This window comes from Limanda limanda, chromosome 9, assembly GCF_963576545.1.
Source record: "Limanda limanda chromosome 9, fLimLim1.1, whole genome shotgun sequence".
NCBI lineage: Eukaryota > Metazoa > Chordata > Actinopteri > Pleuronectiformes > Pleuronectidae > Limanda > Limanda limanda.
This window is the reverse complement of record NC_083644.1, coordinates 739,231-753,890: the sequence shown is the minus strand read 5'-3', so window position 1 is coordinate 753,890 and position 14,660 is coordinate 739,231. Positions and strand designations below refer to the sequence as shown.

Here is a 14,660-nt window from a genome sequence, read left to right as displayed (position 1 = left end):
GAGACTCTGGGTGCGTTGGTTTCCGCCACCCTGATGGAGATGTGCACCACGATGGGGGGGCTGGTCATGTAGGAGCCGTCTATAACCTGGAACTCCACCTGTCAGAAGATCCAGGGGCAGATAGTGGCTGGAAATATTATTTTTAATGACTTAGATGGAGAATATTTAAACATATTTAAACAGGATTTTGCTGCTACGCTACATTTCCATCTTTATCATTAATATTTGTTTATTGACGAAGAAGAAGTTCAGCCTCAGACGTCATGTGACCATCAACACGCCCCTGCACCTCGTAGTTCCTGCGCTGTGATTGGCTGCTGTGATTGGCTGCTGTTGGGCGGCTGGTAGGCCACCTTCATCTGGTGGAGGTCCTGCCAGGTGAAGGAGCCCACGGGCCGGGTGTGGTCGTCCAGGTGGGTGACGTAGCCCTCGGCGGGGGGGGCCGTCACGTTGAAAACCAGCCGCTCCTGCGGCGTCTCGTGGTCGCTGGCGTCCAGGGCGGCGGTGGTGAGCGGCGTGAGGATGAACTGGTCCACCTCCAGGATGAAGGAGGCCATGAAGGCGTTCTGCATCGCACCGTGGATCAGGACCGGTAACCACAGCGCCTCCGACTGGCAGGGAGGTGAAGACCAGAGAGAAACTTTGAAAGATCTCTGTTAGGACGTGAACGTTAACACACGTGTCACAAGGAATCAACACGTGACACGTGAAGAAACACTCCGACGTGTTGGAGACAGATCTGCTAACACCAACATCTCAACATCAGAGACTTACAACACAGATCTACGTGAAGCGGGATGTCACACTCCGACTGCCAATAAACTTCTCAACGTCGGAGAGGAACTAAACAATCCACTTCCAACTTGGATCTGACAGAAACGTACTTTATCAACTAAAGCACTTTATCACATCTCTTCTCTAAAAGTTATTTTCCTCCAACGCTCTGAATCAGTGTCTGGATGCAGGTGGCGTCTGGTTCTCGTACCTCCAGCAGCGCCCGGGTGCTCTTCTCCCTCAGCTCCACCCGGATGGAGATGTAGTCGATCTCCGGCGACGGAGGACTGAGGTGCTGGTACTTCAGACCCGAGCTCAGGAAGTCCTGGCAGCTGGTCTTCAGGAACAGAACCTCCTTGGTGTCATGGCGACAGGGTTTGTTTCCAGGACAGAGCGCCGCCGCCTCTCTGCCTGAGCACCAGTTCACACAATGGATTACATTACATTACATGAAGAGGAATGGATCAATACATTATGTAATGTAATGTAATGTAATGTCATGTAATGTATGGTCATGTAATATCATGTAATGTAATGTAATGTAATGTCATGTAATGTCATGTAATGTCATGTCATGTAATGTAATGTCATGTAATGTAATGTAATGTAATGTAATGTAATGTAATGTAATGTAATGTCATGTAATGTCATGTAATGTTATGTAATGTCATGTAATGTAATGTAATGTCATGTAATGTAATGTCATGTCATGTCATGTCATGTCATGTCATGTAATGTAATGTAATGTCATGTAATGTAATGTAATGTAATGTAATGTAATGTAATGTCATGTCATGTCATGTCATGTCATGTAATGTAATGTAATGTAATGTAATGTAATGTAATGTAATGTAATGTAATGTCAGTCAAACAACTTCATCTAACTTTCAGAGTTTTCTGTTTTAATAATACATTTCTCCCAATTTAAGTGTCTGTTATTTTATTTTTATCATGTTTTTACATTTTACAATTGATCACATCTTCTTTTTATATTTAAAAAAAATTTTATACAATTTTATTTGTGTTATTTTTGTTTTAATTAACAATTTGTTTTTGCCTCAGCAGATTTAACCGTTTCTCACAGTTTCATTTAGTTTTTATTGTACATAATTTATTGACGATGTTTAGCCGAGCGCTGCATTAAGAGAATAAAGATTGTTTGTAATCATTATTATTATTAGATTTAACTACATGATAATGAATCATTTTTAGAATAAATCATCTAGTTGGTGAAGTTTACTGAGAGCTCTTCATCAGTGCTGTCGTCATGGTTACCTTTCCTCAGCGCGGCGTCCTCCTCCCTCACCAGCTGACCCAGCGCCGGCACGCTGCTGTCGCTGGTCGTCAGCCGGACGGAGCAGAGCAGGTCGCCCCTGGTCCTGATGCTGAGCACGGCGCCGTCGATGGCGTTGGACAAAGCGAAGAACTGAGGAACCACGAGAGGAACCAGGCCCAGCTCCACCAGCGCAGAACCCGAGTCCAGGACCCGGACCAGCAGGACCAGGGTCTCCACCAGCGTGTCTGAGGACGTGAACCTTCACACACACACACACAGAGACACACACACACACACACACACACACACACACACGCACACACACACACACACACACACACACACACACACACACACACACACATACACACACACACACACACACACACACACACACACACGCACACACGCACACACGCACACACACACACACACACACACACACACACACACACACACCCGTTTTTCTAAATTACTTTTGACATGAATTCAGATTTAAACCATGAAATCAAAGCACATTACAGCTGACGTCCTCAAATGATCAATTATACAAATATTTAAGTGAAAATTCTGATTCTGAAAATCACTGTCATCTGAAAGTCTTCAGGTTTGTGGATCAGTTTGTCGGGTCGGACTCGTTCTCACTCACAGGAACATGTCAGTGGTTCAGTTCACGTCTGAAAACATCTGTTCTATTAATCAGCGAGTTATTAATTATGTGTTGAAGTGAGTTCTGGTTTCAGACGTGTGTCTCTGGTCCTCACCTGAAGACCCTGAGCATCACCGTGTCCTCGTCCAGCAGGGGACTCCCGTTGTGGACGTACCGGACCTCGTCCTCCAGGAAGCTGCAGTCGAACACCTGCGGAGGACAGAGGAAACCCTCAGAGCTCGGACCGGTTCTGGTTCTGGTTCTGGTTCTGGTTCTGGTTCTGGTTCTGGTTCTGGTTCTGGTTCTGGTTCTGATGGTCCCAGCGTTCCCCAGGCGCTCCTCACCTGTGGCGTGAGCCGGCCCACTCTCTGACTGACGGCTTCGTTCATCACCACCTCCACCTTACAGTCGGCGCCCGGGTCCACGCCGATCTTCAGCTCCTTCTCTGTGACGGACACCGAGCGACCCCTGGCGACCTCCACGCCCGAGTTCACCACCACCAGACTCCCGCTGCACACGGCCGACGCCGCGGCGAGCAGCAGCAGCACGCCGAGGGCCGCCATGTCGGGATGTGAGGATTCTGGTTTCACAGGTTCAGGGGAGAGAGGTTGTTGTGATGGAAAGAGAAAACTTCAGCTTCATCAACCTCACACACACTGAGTCCACTTCATTAGATTAGATTAGATTTCTTTATTTATCCACACAACGGGGAATTTCACTTGTTACAGCAGAAAAGAGAAAAACAGAATTTAAATAACAGTGCCGAAGCAACAATAAAAAAGAAAGATCAAAATAAATACACTACTAAACTACACATAATGAGAGTAAAAATATACAGAAAACAAAAACAACCTGCAAAACAGACACTGTGCAAAAGCAGGTACTGGGGAGAAAGTGGAGTGATGTAAGTGTTATTGTAATGAAAACAAAAATATTATAAGTAATATTGCAACAGTAGTGACCATGATACAGAAAAAATAATTAAAAAGTAAGTGACCATAATATAAATAATACTACAAGATAGTATAAAGGAAAAATATAAATATTGCAATGTAACCATTATAAGTCTGAAACTGGGTTTGTGTGTCGAATCGAAACGTGTCGACACTGTGACTGTGATCATTATAAAGACGAGCAGGGGTCAGGGGTCAGGGGTCAGGGGTCGGTCCGCCCCATTAGGACCAGGACACATTTCTCTTTACAACAACAGATCTGTGTCGACTGTTGTTGTTCACGTCAGTTTTACAAAAAGAAGTTTGTGTAGACGATGGATTTTAGTAATTTAACAAATTGAACTGAATGGAAGAGTTGTGTTGTGAGAGCCTCTGACCTTTGACCTTTCCTCACAACCTGCTGGGTTTCATTATCATTATAATATTGTTTAAATCCTCCTGACGTTACACATTTCATCCGTTGATACACAAAGAACTGATGAAAGAAGCTTTAAGATAATTCTCATGTCTTTAAAGTCTTTAAATTGTAAATCCAGTCGAGCTCCTCAGAACATTTGGACTTTTTTCCAAACTCAGAATCTTCTTTATTCCCCGAATCTAAAAGAATCTAAAGAATCCTGATCAGGTTTAACTATGATTCACAGCCTCACACTCGACTTGTCTTCCTCTGAATCCGTTCACCTGCTCAACACAACTCCTCTAAATCCTCCAAACTCCCAGCATGCATCTGACTGACGCCGCAGCACCCTCCGTTCCACTCCGAGCCGAAGCCGCTGCAGGAAACACGAGGTTAATCTGCGTGACCCGGCCGAGGTGCTGGAGGAGGGGAGGGGCTTCTAGATCAAAGCCGGGCGCCAGCTGGGAGCCGGCGTGTCACTTCCCATCCGACCAGACGAGCGGCGCTTCGTTAGGCTGAGGGAGTCGACCTCACAGAGAAGGAGGAGCTTCACGGTTACAGGAAGTGAAGTAAAAGGGTTCGAGACCGAAGATCTTTCATCTTTGTTCGAGGTTAAAAAGTTCTGTTGATCCGAGTTGAAGATGAAACTCAACGCAGACACGGAACTGAGCAGCTGATCCAACCGGACTCAGGTGGCGCCCGCCGTCCAGGCGCTGCTCCTGGAGAACGGGTTGAGTTTGACCACGTGACCTCGAGTCAACAAACAGAACTCCTGGCTCAGGGTCAAAGGTGAAGTCACTGTGACCTTCTCATCAAACAACACATTTCAGTTCAGGACGAATCCGAGGACGAACCCGAGGACGAACCTGAGGACGAACCAGAGGACGAACCCGAGGACGAACCCGAGGACGAACCCGATGACGAACCAGAGGACGAACCCGAGGACGAACCTGAGGACGAACCCGAGGACGAACCCGAGGACGAACCAGAGGACGAACCAGAGGACGAACCCGAGGACGAACCCGAGGACGAACCAGAGGACGAACCCGAGGACGAACCCAAGGACGAACCCGAGGACGAACCAGAGGACGAACCCGAGGACGAACCCAAGGACGAACCCGAGGACGAACCAGAGGACGAACCAGAGGACGAACCAGAGGACGAACCAGAGGACGAACCAGAGGACGAACCCGAGGACGAACCAGAGGACGAACCCGAGGACGAACCCGAGGACGAACCCGAGGACGAACCCGAGGACGAACCCGAGGACGAACCAGAGGACGAACCCGAGGACGAACCCGAGGACGAACCCGAGGACGAACCCGAGGACGAACCCAAGGACGAACCAGAGGACGAACCAGAGGACGAACCCGAGGACGAACCAGAGGACGAACCAGAGGACGAACCAGAGGACGAACCAGAGGACGAACCAGAGGACGAACCAGAGGACGAACCCGAGGACGAACCAGAGGACGAACCCGAGGACGAACCAGAGGACGAACCAGAGGACGAACCCGAGGACGAACCAAAGGACGAACCCGAGGACGAACCCGAGGACGAACCAGAGGACGAACCAGAGGACGAACCCGAGGACGAACCAGAGGACGAACCAGAGGACGAACCCGAGGACGAACCAGAGGACGAACCCGAGGACGAACCTGAGGACGAACCAGAGGACGAACCCGAGGACGAACCCGAGGACGAACCCGATGACGAACCAGAGGACGAACCCGAGGACGAACCTGAGGACGAACCCGAGGACGAACCCGAGGACGAACCAGAGGACGAACCAGAGGACGAACCCGAGGACGAACCCGAGGACGAACCAGAGGACGAACCCGAGGACGAACCCAAGGACGAACCCGGGGACGAACCTGAGGACGAACCCGAGGACGAACCAGAGGACGAACCCGAGGACGAACCCGAGGACGAACCAGAGGACGAACCCGAGGACGAACCTGAGGACGAACCAGAGGACGAACCCGAGGACGAACCCGAGGACGAACCCGATGACGAACCAGAGGACGAACCCGAGGACGAACCTGAGGACGAACCCGAGGACGAACCCGAGGACGAACCAGAGGACGAACCAGAGGACGAACCCGAGGACGAACCCGAGGACGAACCAGAGGACGAACCCGAGGACGAACCCAAGGACGAACCCGAGGACGAACCAGAGGACGAACCCGAGGACGAACCCAAGGACGAACCCGAGGACGAACCAGAGGACGAACCAGAGGACGAACCAGAGGACGAACCAGAGGACGAACCCGAGGACGAACCAGAGGACGAACCCGAGGACGAACCCGAGGACGAACCCGAGGACGAACCCGAGGACGAACCCGAGGACGAACCAGAGGACGAACCCGAGGACGAACCCGAGGACGAACCCGAGGACGAACCCGAGGACGAACCCAAGGACGAACCAGAGGACGAACCAGAGGACGAACCCGAGGACGAACCAGAGGACGAACCAGAGGACGAACCAGAGGACGAACCAGAGGACGAACCAGAGGACGAACCAGAGGACGAACCCGAGGACGAACCAGAGGACGAACCCGAGGACGAACCAGAGGACGAACCAGAGGACGAACCCGAGGACGAACCAAAGGACGAACCCGAGGACGAACCCGAGGACGAACCAGAGGACGAACCAGAGGACGAACCCGAGGACGAACCAGAGGACGAACCAGAGGACGAACCCGAGGACGAACCCGAGGACGAACCAGAGGACGAACCAGAGGACGAACCAGAGGACGAACCAGAGGACGAACCCGAGGACGAACCCGAGGACGAACCGGAGGACGAACCCGAGGACGAACCCGAGGACGAACCCGAGGACGAACCCGAGGAAACAAAACACTTCATGTCCAAAGTCTCGTGAATCCTAGGAAACTTCGGGCCGAGAAGGATCCACTTGTTGGAGCCTTTGAAACGGGACCACCTCCTGAGGGCGTGGCCCCTGAATTCAGACACAGCTATTGTGACTCCAGCCGTTATCTGTACTTTACTACCGAGCTAGCATTAGCATTAGCTACATACGGATGCTAACAACTCAGTTTCATCAGAAACAGCAGCAGGAGAAACACGAGGAGAAAATCGGACGTTCTGGTCTGAACCACAGACTGTAAATAAAGATGGACGACAGGACAGCTCCCAAACCTGAAGCCAGATCAGCTCATCGCCCCCTGGTGGCTGGCTGCAGTACAGGTCGCTAGCCTCCTCCATGTTAGCAGATGGGACATGAACCAAACTAAAAGTTAATGTTTATTAAATGTTTGAAGATGTTTCTTGTCTCTCTGATGTTTCTGATCAGTTTAGTTTGAATCAGTTATTTGATGATATTAAAACTGAGCTGAGACGTGATGATTGACATCTGAGACTGACTCCTGATTGGTCGAGTGTGTGTGGGCGGGGCCTTGATAACACGTTCCAGTACAAGTTTATTGGTTTATTACAAACTGTCTTTCTAAGGGGACGTCTTCGTCTTCTACGTGTCCGGCTCCTCTTCTTCATCCTGAGATCTTTGTGTTCTTCAGGTTCACGTCACGTGTTAGAAACCTCGTCCACTCTCTCTCTCTCTCTCTCTCTCTCTCTCTCTCTCTCTCTCTCTCTCTCTCTCTCTCTCTCTCTCTCTCTCTCTCTCTCTCTCTCGAGTGTTTCATTGTAAGTTCATCGTCACTTTGTGAGTTTATCTGTAAGTGAATCTGTGCATCTGAAAGTTTATTTCTCTGTAGATCTAAACTCTAAGGAAGCTGACCCTTGTACACAAGTTTATTTGTGTTCGTACAGAAGTTAAGTTGTTTGTTTGCGAGTTCATGTGTTTAAACATTAAATAATCCCTCAGTTTGTTCTTCTGTTCAGATTTTAAACGTTTGAATGAGAGAGTTTTCAGTGAATTGAGTTGAGGAGCAGCTGCAGAACTCTGATCCTCCACGTGTGTGTGTGTGTGTCTGCAGGTTACATGTGAGTCGATCCCTGAGTTGCTGTGTGAGTTTGTGTCTTTGTGTTCATGCAGAGTTGAGATGCAGGTTGGCAGCAGCTCAGCACAGAAAGTTTCCACTGAACTCCTGCTGCTCTAATCACATCCTGCGCCCGTGAAGCTGAGGAGACACACGTCCATGAAGGAGTGAGACCACCAGCCTGCGAGAAGCTGAGGAGACACACGTCCATGAAGGAGTGAGACCACCAGCCTGCGAGAAGCTGAGGAGACACACGTCCATGAAGGAGTGAGACCACCAGCGAGTGTTTCACACAAGAAAGAGGCCGAAGACCAGAGGAATCCATTCCTTCTCCTCCGGTCTGTGTTCACTCTCTGCTCCAGGCCTGTTGGAGGCACGAGAGCAACAACCCAGTGTGTGTGTGTGTGTGTGAGTGTGTGTGTGTGTGTGTGTGTGTGTGTGTGTGTGTGTGTGTGTGTGTGTGTGAGTGTGAAGTTGCTTGGCACCTACCTCCAGTTGTGTGGAGCTCCTGTGTTCGCCTCCGTCTTCTTCACCTTCTGTGAACGCTCAGAGGAAGAGGAAGACTGTCACACATCACACTTCACACTCACCGTTTGCCACCACCCCCCACCCCCCCACCCCACCCCCCCCATTCAACAGCTCACCGGCACCCGACACGTCTGGCATCCAACAACACAGAGGGGGGGGGGGCACTGTGTGATAGGGAGAACAAACAAAGGGCGAGCAAGATCCCTCCACTGGTTGAGTCCTAAAGCCAAAACCACAGAGAGAGAGAGAGACAGAGAGAGAGAGAGAGGGAGAGAGGGAGAGATAGAGAGAGAGAGAGACAGAGAGAGAGAGAGGGAGAGGGAGAGAGGAGACAGGAAATGTGCTGTGAGGATTCCAGAACTTTTATTTTTACAGCCCCCCCGTCTTCACTTCCCTTTCTCTCTCTGTCTCTCTCTCTCTTTCTCTCTCTCTCTCTCTCTCTCTCTGTCTCTCTGTCTCTCTGTCTCTTTCTCTCACTCTCTCTCTCTGTCTCTCCCTCTCTCTCTCTCTCTCTCTCTCTCTGTCTCTCCCTCTCTCCCTCTCTCCCTCTCTCCCTCTCTCCCTCTCTCCCTCTCTCCCTCTCTCCCTCTCTCCCTCTCTCCCTCTCCCTCTCTCTCTCTCTCTCTCTCTCTCTCCCTCTCTCCCTCTCCCTCTCTCTCTCTCTCTCTTTCTCTCTCTCTCTCTCTCTCTCTCTCTCTCTCACTCTCTCTCTCTCTCCCTCTCTCCCTCTCTCCCTCTCTCCCTCTCCCTCTCTCTCTCTCTCTCTCTCTCTCTCTCTCTCTCTCTCTCTCTCTCTCTCTCTCTCTCTCTCTCTCTCTCTCTCTCTCTCTCTCTCTCTCTCTCTCTCTCCTCTCGGTTCTGGTCTTTTCTTCACCAAACAGGATTTAAAGGATCTGACCACATGTGCTTCACGTCACATGTTTCTGTAGCAGCACCAACATGGAGGCTGATCACTGGCTACAGTAGAACGAGAGAAATCATGATTTGATCTGATCTGCCCACGATCGATAATCACGACCAAATCTGAGCCGCTAACTCGTCTGAGTTGATCCATGTTTCACTGCCGGAAGACGAATCAGTCGTGTGAAGCAGAGCTGCTGTTTGAGTTTGAGCGTTTCAACACATGTTCCTCAGAAACCACAGAGGGGGGGCGGGGGGGGGGGGTTAACCCATCCACCAGCAGGAAGGAAATCTACTTCTCCTCTCTGAGCCTCTGAGGAGCAACACATTCCGACCCGGACCTCCAGCCTGGACCTGTTGGGATTTCCAACTTTTAACTATAGGTTGTGTCTTATAGAATTCTAAAGAAATAAAGATAGAAGCATTTCAAATTATATTTGTACTCTTAAAATAAAGATGAGTAGTTTTAGCTAGATATTATGCTTAGTACAAATGATTTTATAATAACCTTTTCCTCTCCTAATGTTTAATCTACAAATTATAAATGTGTGCGTCATATTGATGGTCAGTCTCACAGCTGTCTGATAAAGTCCTGGAGGTCAGACAGAGCGACTCTGTTGACTTTAATTCTGTTTCGTTGCTTTGGTTTCGAGGATCCGAATGTTTACACAGTCAGGTTTGTTTTGATGAAGCTGAAACATAATAATCTTTTCTCCAATTGTAAACACCTTTGGCCGACATTGCATCTGCTGGTTTAAGGCCTTTCATGACGTGAACAGGTTGTCGAGCAACTATAGCGTCTTTGGGAGTGTCTCCCTGTTCACTTCCGTATTCCAAAAGCCAGGAGGATGGATTACGCCTGCGCACTTCGGAGGAGGAGGAACGAAGATCTACTGTATAAAATAGACAGACGCCGGATGTTCATGGCGCTCTGATACAACTAATGTACTGGAAGCTCATTGCTTTGCTGTAACCTGTTCATTGTTTCCTAAATAAATACTTTGATTGAGCAAACCGAGTTCGGCTCGTCTTCTCTTAAAGGATAAAAGAACACGCTCTGACGGACCAGAACGTGGATCCTCGAGGACGTCTCTCAGCTGATTGGTCGAGGTCAGGTCGACACTGAGGCCAATCAGGAATGTGATCGGCCGTTTGTCATCTTGTTTTCTGCTTCAGTTACTGATGCTGAACTTTGACCTGCAACAAAAACACCAGAAGAATCTGTGACTTTCCTGTTAAAACAAAGCTTCTCCTGCAGATCAGCCGCTAATTCAAACATCTCCACGGGAAAAACACACTGAAAAATATGACCATTTAGATCATGTATTTTTAATGCAAATATGGTCAAATGTTTTTGGGGTCAAAACAAGATAAAAATGTCTTTTATCAGCTCATGTGTCGTGATTTTATTGTTTCATCAGCTTCAGTGTGAGTCGGCTGATGAAAGTGAATTAAAATGACCAAAAGGAAAGAAAAGTGGAACAAACTTTTGAGTTGTGACCTCGTGAGACAGGAAGTTGTGAAGTCGTGTCTGATCCGTTCGGAGGCGTCGCTGCCGCTCGACTGTCCGGCGCTGCCTGATCACTTCTGACTGCTACCCTTTGCGTGGTGACTTTGGACTTTGCCACGGCGTTTGGCCTCGTGCCCACCCCCCCCTCCACCCCCCCCCGGGCCCCAGGCCCCTGTCAGCCTGACGCCGTGACTCCTCCACCGCCTGAAATTAATTTCCCTTCCTCACTGACCCATAATTAAATCCTGGAACAGTCTGTTCCGACGAGCAGGAAACAAACAAGAAGAATGATTCTGCTCTCGACTGAGTTACTTTGTTGGCCCTGAGTTCTGTGAGTGTTTGGTCATGTGACCACGGAGCCGCGGGTTCTCTGGGCGTTGAATCTGCAGAGGCGGAGCTTCCCCTCCGCTGGCGCTCGACATCTTCTAACAGCTCAGCTGGCCGGGAAAGTGAGAACCAGTCGGCTGCTTTGAAAGCCGCTTTCCTGGAGTTCAGTAATTATCAGGTGAGCAGACACCCCCCCCACCCCCCCCACCCCCCCCCAGTTTCTGCAGCGCCGCTTCACAGCCACGAATAACCTGCGAGATGAAAGCCGCTCTGGTTTGGAGCCGCTTCCGCCGGCGGCGTGTTGGCAGGAGAGTCAGAGCGGGTCGCTGCCAGCCTCGTGGCAGCGCTTCAGCTCGGCAGCTCCGCCCCCCCCCCCCCCCCCACAGAGGGGAGACGTCTTTATTAACAGATTCACAGCGACACGCTGAAGATTCCTCCATCGTTACTGCGCCCGGCTGTGGCTCCGTGTGTCAGAGCAGCGTCACATGTCACATGTCACGTGTCGGACGATCCTCCTGGAACCTACGATTGTTTTCGTTGATAGAAAAGTTTCCCCGGCTGAGTTTGATTCTGGACGAGCAGAAACGGAGAAGTTTGGAAACGATGACGCTCAGAGCCTCCTGTGATTGGTTCTTTTCTGTTAGGAAGTGGACTTCTCTGATTGGTCCGGCTCGTGTCACATGACCTCCTTCAGAGTAGAGTCTCTGCTCACAGATGTTTACATGACACCAGATGTTATTACAGCAATCTTTGTACGACGGCACGTGGACACCCAGTGCACGTGAGTGGGCGTGTGCACGTGAGTGGGCGTGTGCACGTGAGTGGGCGTGTGCACGTGAGTGGGCGTGTGCACGTGAGTGGGCGTGTGCTTATCAGTTTATCAGATTCAAACGGATACGGAGCCAAAACGCTCGTGTGGACAGAAACTAAACGAGGTGTGGATGTAGCTGAAGTGTGTGTGTGTGTGTGTGTGTGTGTGTGTGTGTGTGTGTGTGTGTGTGTGTCTGTGTGTGTGTGTGTGTGTGTGTGTGTGTGTGTGTGTGTGTGTGTGTGTGTGTGTGTGTGTGTGTGTGTGTGTGTCTGTCCCATTAGTCCCATTACACAGTCGTACTGGGGACCAGTGGAGAGTCTCACTGGGAACCTGTCAGCTTCAATACGTCACCACCACTGACTGACACCCCCCCACCCCTCCTGAAGAAGACAGGGGTGGGGGGGTGGGGGGGTGTCTGACCAACCCTGGCAGCGATGAGGGGGGCGGAGCTCATCCTCAGATTATGCAAATGAGGCGTCGTTTTGATCCAAAACCAACCGGACTGGCTGATAATGTTTCTCCAGTCGTGAAAGGGCAAGACTCCCTGGGAGAAATACCAGGAGACGCAGGGTGAGAGAGGGCGAGCGAAGGAGCAAGGCATTGTGGGCCACGAGCGGGGCTAGACGGGCGCCCCCCCCGGCGTTATACATTATCATATTTACACGTAATTAGTTGGTTTTTCCACATGAAATGAGGAAGCGGCTCGACGGTGCGTTCATCGCCGTGAGGAGAGCCGGCCCCCTCCCGCTGCTCTGCTACTGAGCCATGACCTTTGACCTCACCCCTTAATCATCGACCCGACAACCTCACACACACACACACACACACACACACACACACACACACGCACAACGAGCCTCATGTAAACGATGGATCTGATTAACATGTGAACAGGGGCCATTAGTGACCAGCAGTGATCCAACAGGAAGCTGCAGGCCCTTGGCAGGCGGCGTTCAGTATCAGCAACACACACGAGGGCCACATGGCACGACAACCTGGGCACACAACCAAACACACATGATATTCAAGTGGTTTGGGGTGGTAGCTGCCGGCCGGTGTGAGACCTGCTGAGTCTGATCTGAGTCTGAAGTGTCACGAGCCTCCTGAACCTCCCAGACTCATCCCGCTGCCAACATTACCCACAATGCACCTGCTCAGCCTCCCCAGGTGACGCTGGAGCCGTGAGGAGCTTCGTCAAAGATTAAAACGTCTGAACATCATCTTTGAAATCATCACCAGTCAGAACCAATCATCTCAGGGAACCGTTCACAGCTTCACGCCACGAGCTTCAGATCCTGTGAATCCATCAATAAATATCTTTTTTCACCAAGAAATAAATGAACTGTTTTTTAAAATAACTTCTTTAGGTTTAAAAAACGAAAGACTTCATCCTGATAACGTGACGTCAGCCACGTTGAACCTGTCACATGATTCATCTCGCATCAGAAAATATAGCGTTTGCAAACTCGCCGTCGAAATGAAGCGATGCATCTGAACAGGTTGAATTCAATCTGTAAGTTTCTGATTCTCGTGTTCCTCCATCTTGTGTCTTCGCTTTGCCACAAACTCTAAACTCTGGTGACGTGGCGTCGCCGCGGGTCCTGATGCAGCCGCTCCATCGTGTGTGTTGGCGGCGGCGGCGGCGTGGGCCTGGATGATGGACTGTAGGCCACGGAGCAGGCGGGGCGGGCTGGATGGCGTGCTGGATGGCGTGCGTCCCTGGGAGCGCGCTCAGTGAAGCAGCAGGCGAGCAGTAGCTTCGGATTAGTCCAGTGAGGCTGGAGAGGAGCTGGCTGCAGTCCGGACTTCATGCATCACCAGCCAGAACCCTGTGTGTGTGTGTGTGTGTGTGTGTGTGTGTGTGTGTGTGTGTGTGTGTGTGTGTGTGTGTGTGAGTGTGTGTGAGTGTGTGTGTTTCTGCTTTGAACAGGAAGCCATCTTCCTCTCCTCTGATCTGACAGACGAAGCATCTGACTGATCACGTATAGATTGAATATCAGATCAGTGCTGTGGTGTCCAGAGGAAACCTGGAGTCCTCCTGAGGAGGAGGAGGAGGAGGAGGAGGAGGAGGAGGAGGAGGAGGAGGAGGAGGAGGAGGAGGAGGAGGAGGAGGAGGAGGAGGAGGAGGAGGAGGAGGAAGAGGAGGAGGAGGAGGAAAACAGCCTCTGATCACACACACTGATACTGACGCTGCATAACCAGTGTGAACGGTCATGTGTGTTTTCAGTGTGGATGTGTTGGGATTTCCAACTTTTAACTATATGTTGTGTCTGACGGAATTCCAACCAAATAAAGCTAGAGGTAGTTTTAGCTAGATATTATGCCTTCATACAAATTAATTTAATAACCGTTGCTGTTTAGTGCCAATAATGTATCTTTTACTTGTCCTCATAATTAACTTTTCTGATATTAAAGGCTCATTCCCTTGGATTCATTAGACATCAGACAGAGTTCATGGAGCTGTCCCTTCTGGGGCAAAGTCAGTGTGACATTGTTTGGGTTCAGTTGTTGGGAATGTTTACACAGTCGGGATTGTTTTGATGAAGCTGAAACATAATAATCTTTGCTTCGCT

General features: G+C 50.2%; 1 protein-coding gene across 1 annotated transcript in view; it reads right to left on the bottom strand.

The window, feature by feature from the left end:
- Positions 1-3,262, bottom strand: part of frem1b (Fras1 related extracellular matrix 1b) — a 39,493-nt gene extending 36,231 nt beyond the window's left edge. Inside the window, 7 exon segments of the mRNA XM_061078064.1 lie at positions 6-98; positions 290-331; positions 333-611; positions 986-1,185; positions 2,050-2,309; positions 2,815-2,909; positions 3,044-3,262. Coding sequence (XP_060934047.1) covers positions 6-98; positions 290-331; positions 333-611; positions 986-1,185; positions 2,050-2,309; positions 2,815-2,909; positions 3,044-3,262 — 1,188 coding nt within the window.
- Between the last annotated feature and the right edge of the window lie 11,398 nt (positions 3,263-14,660).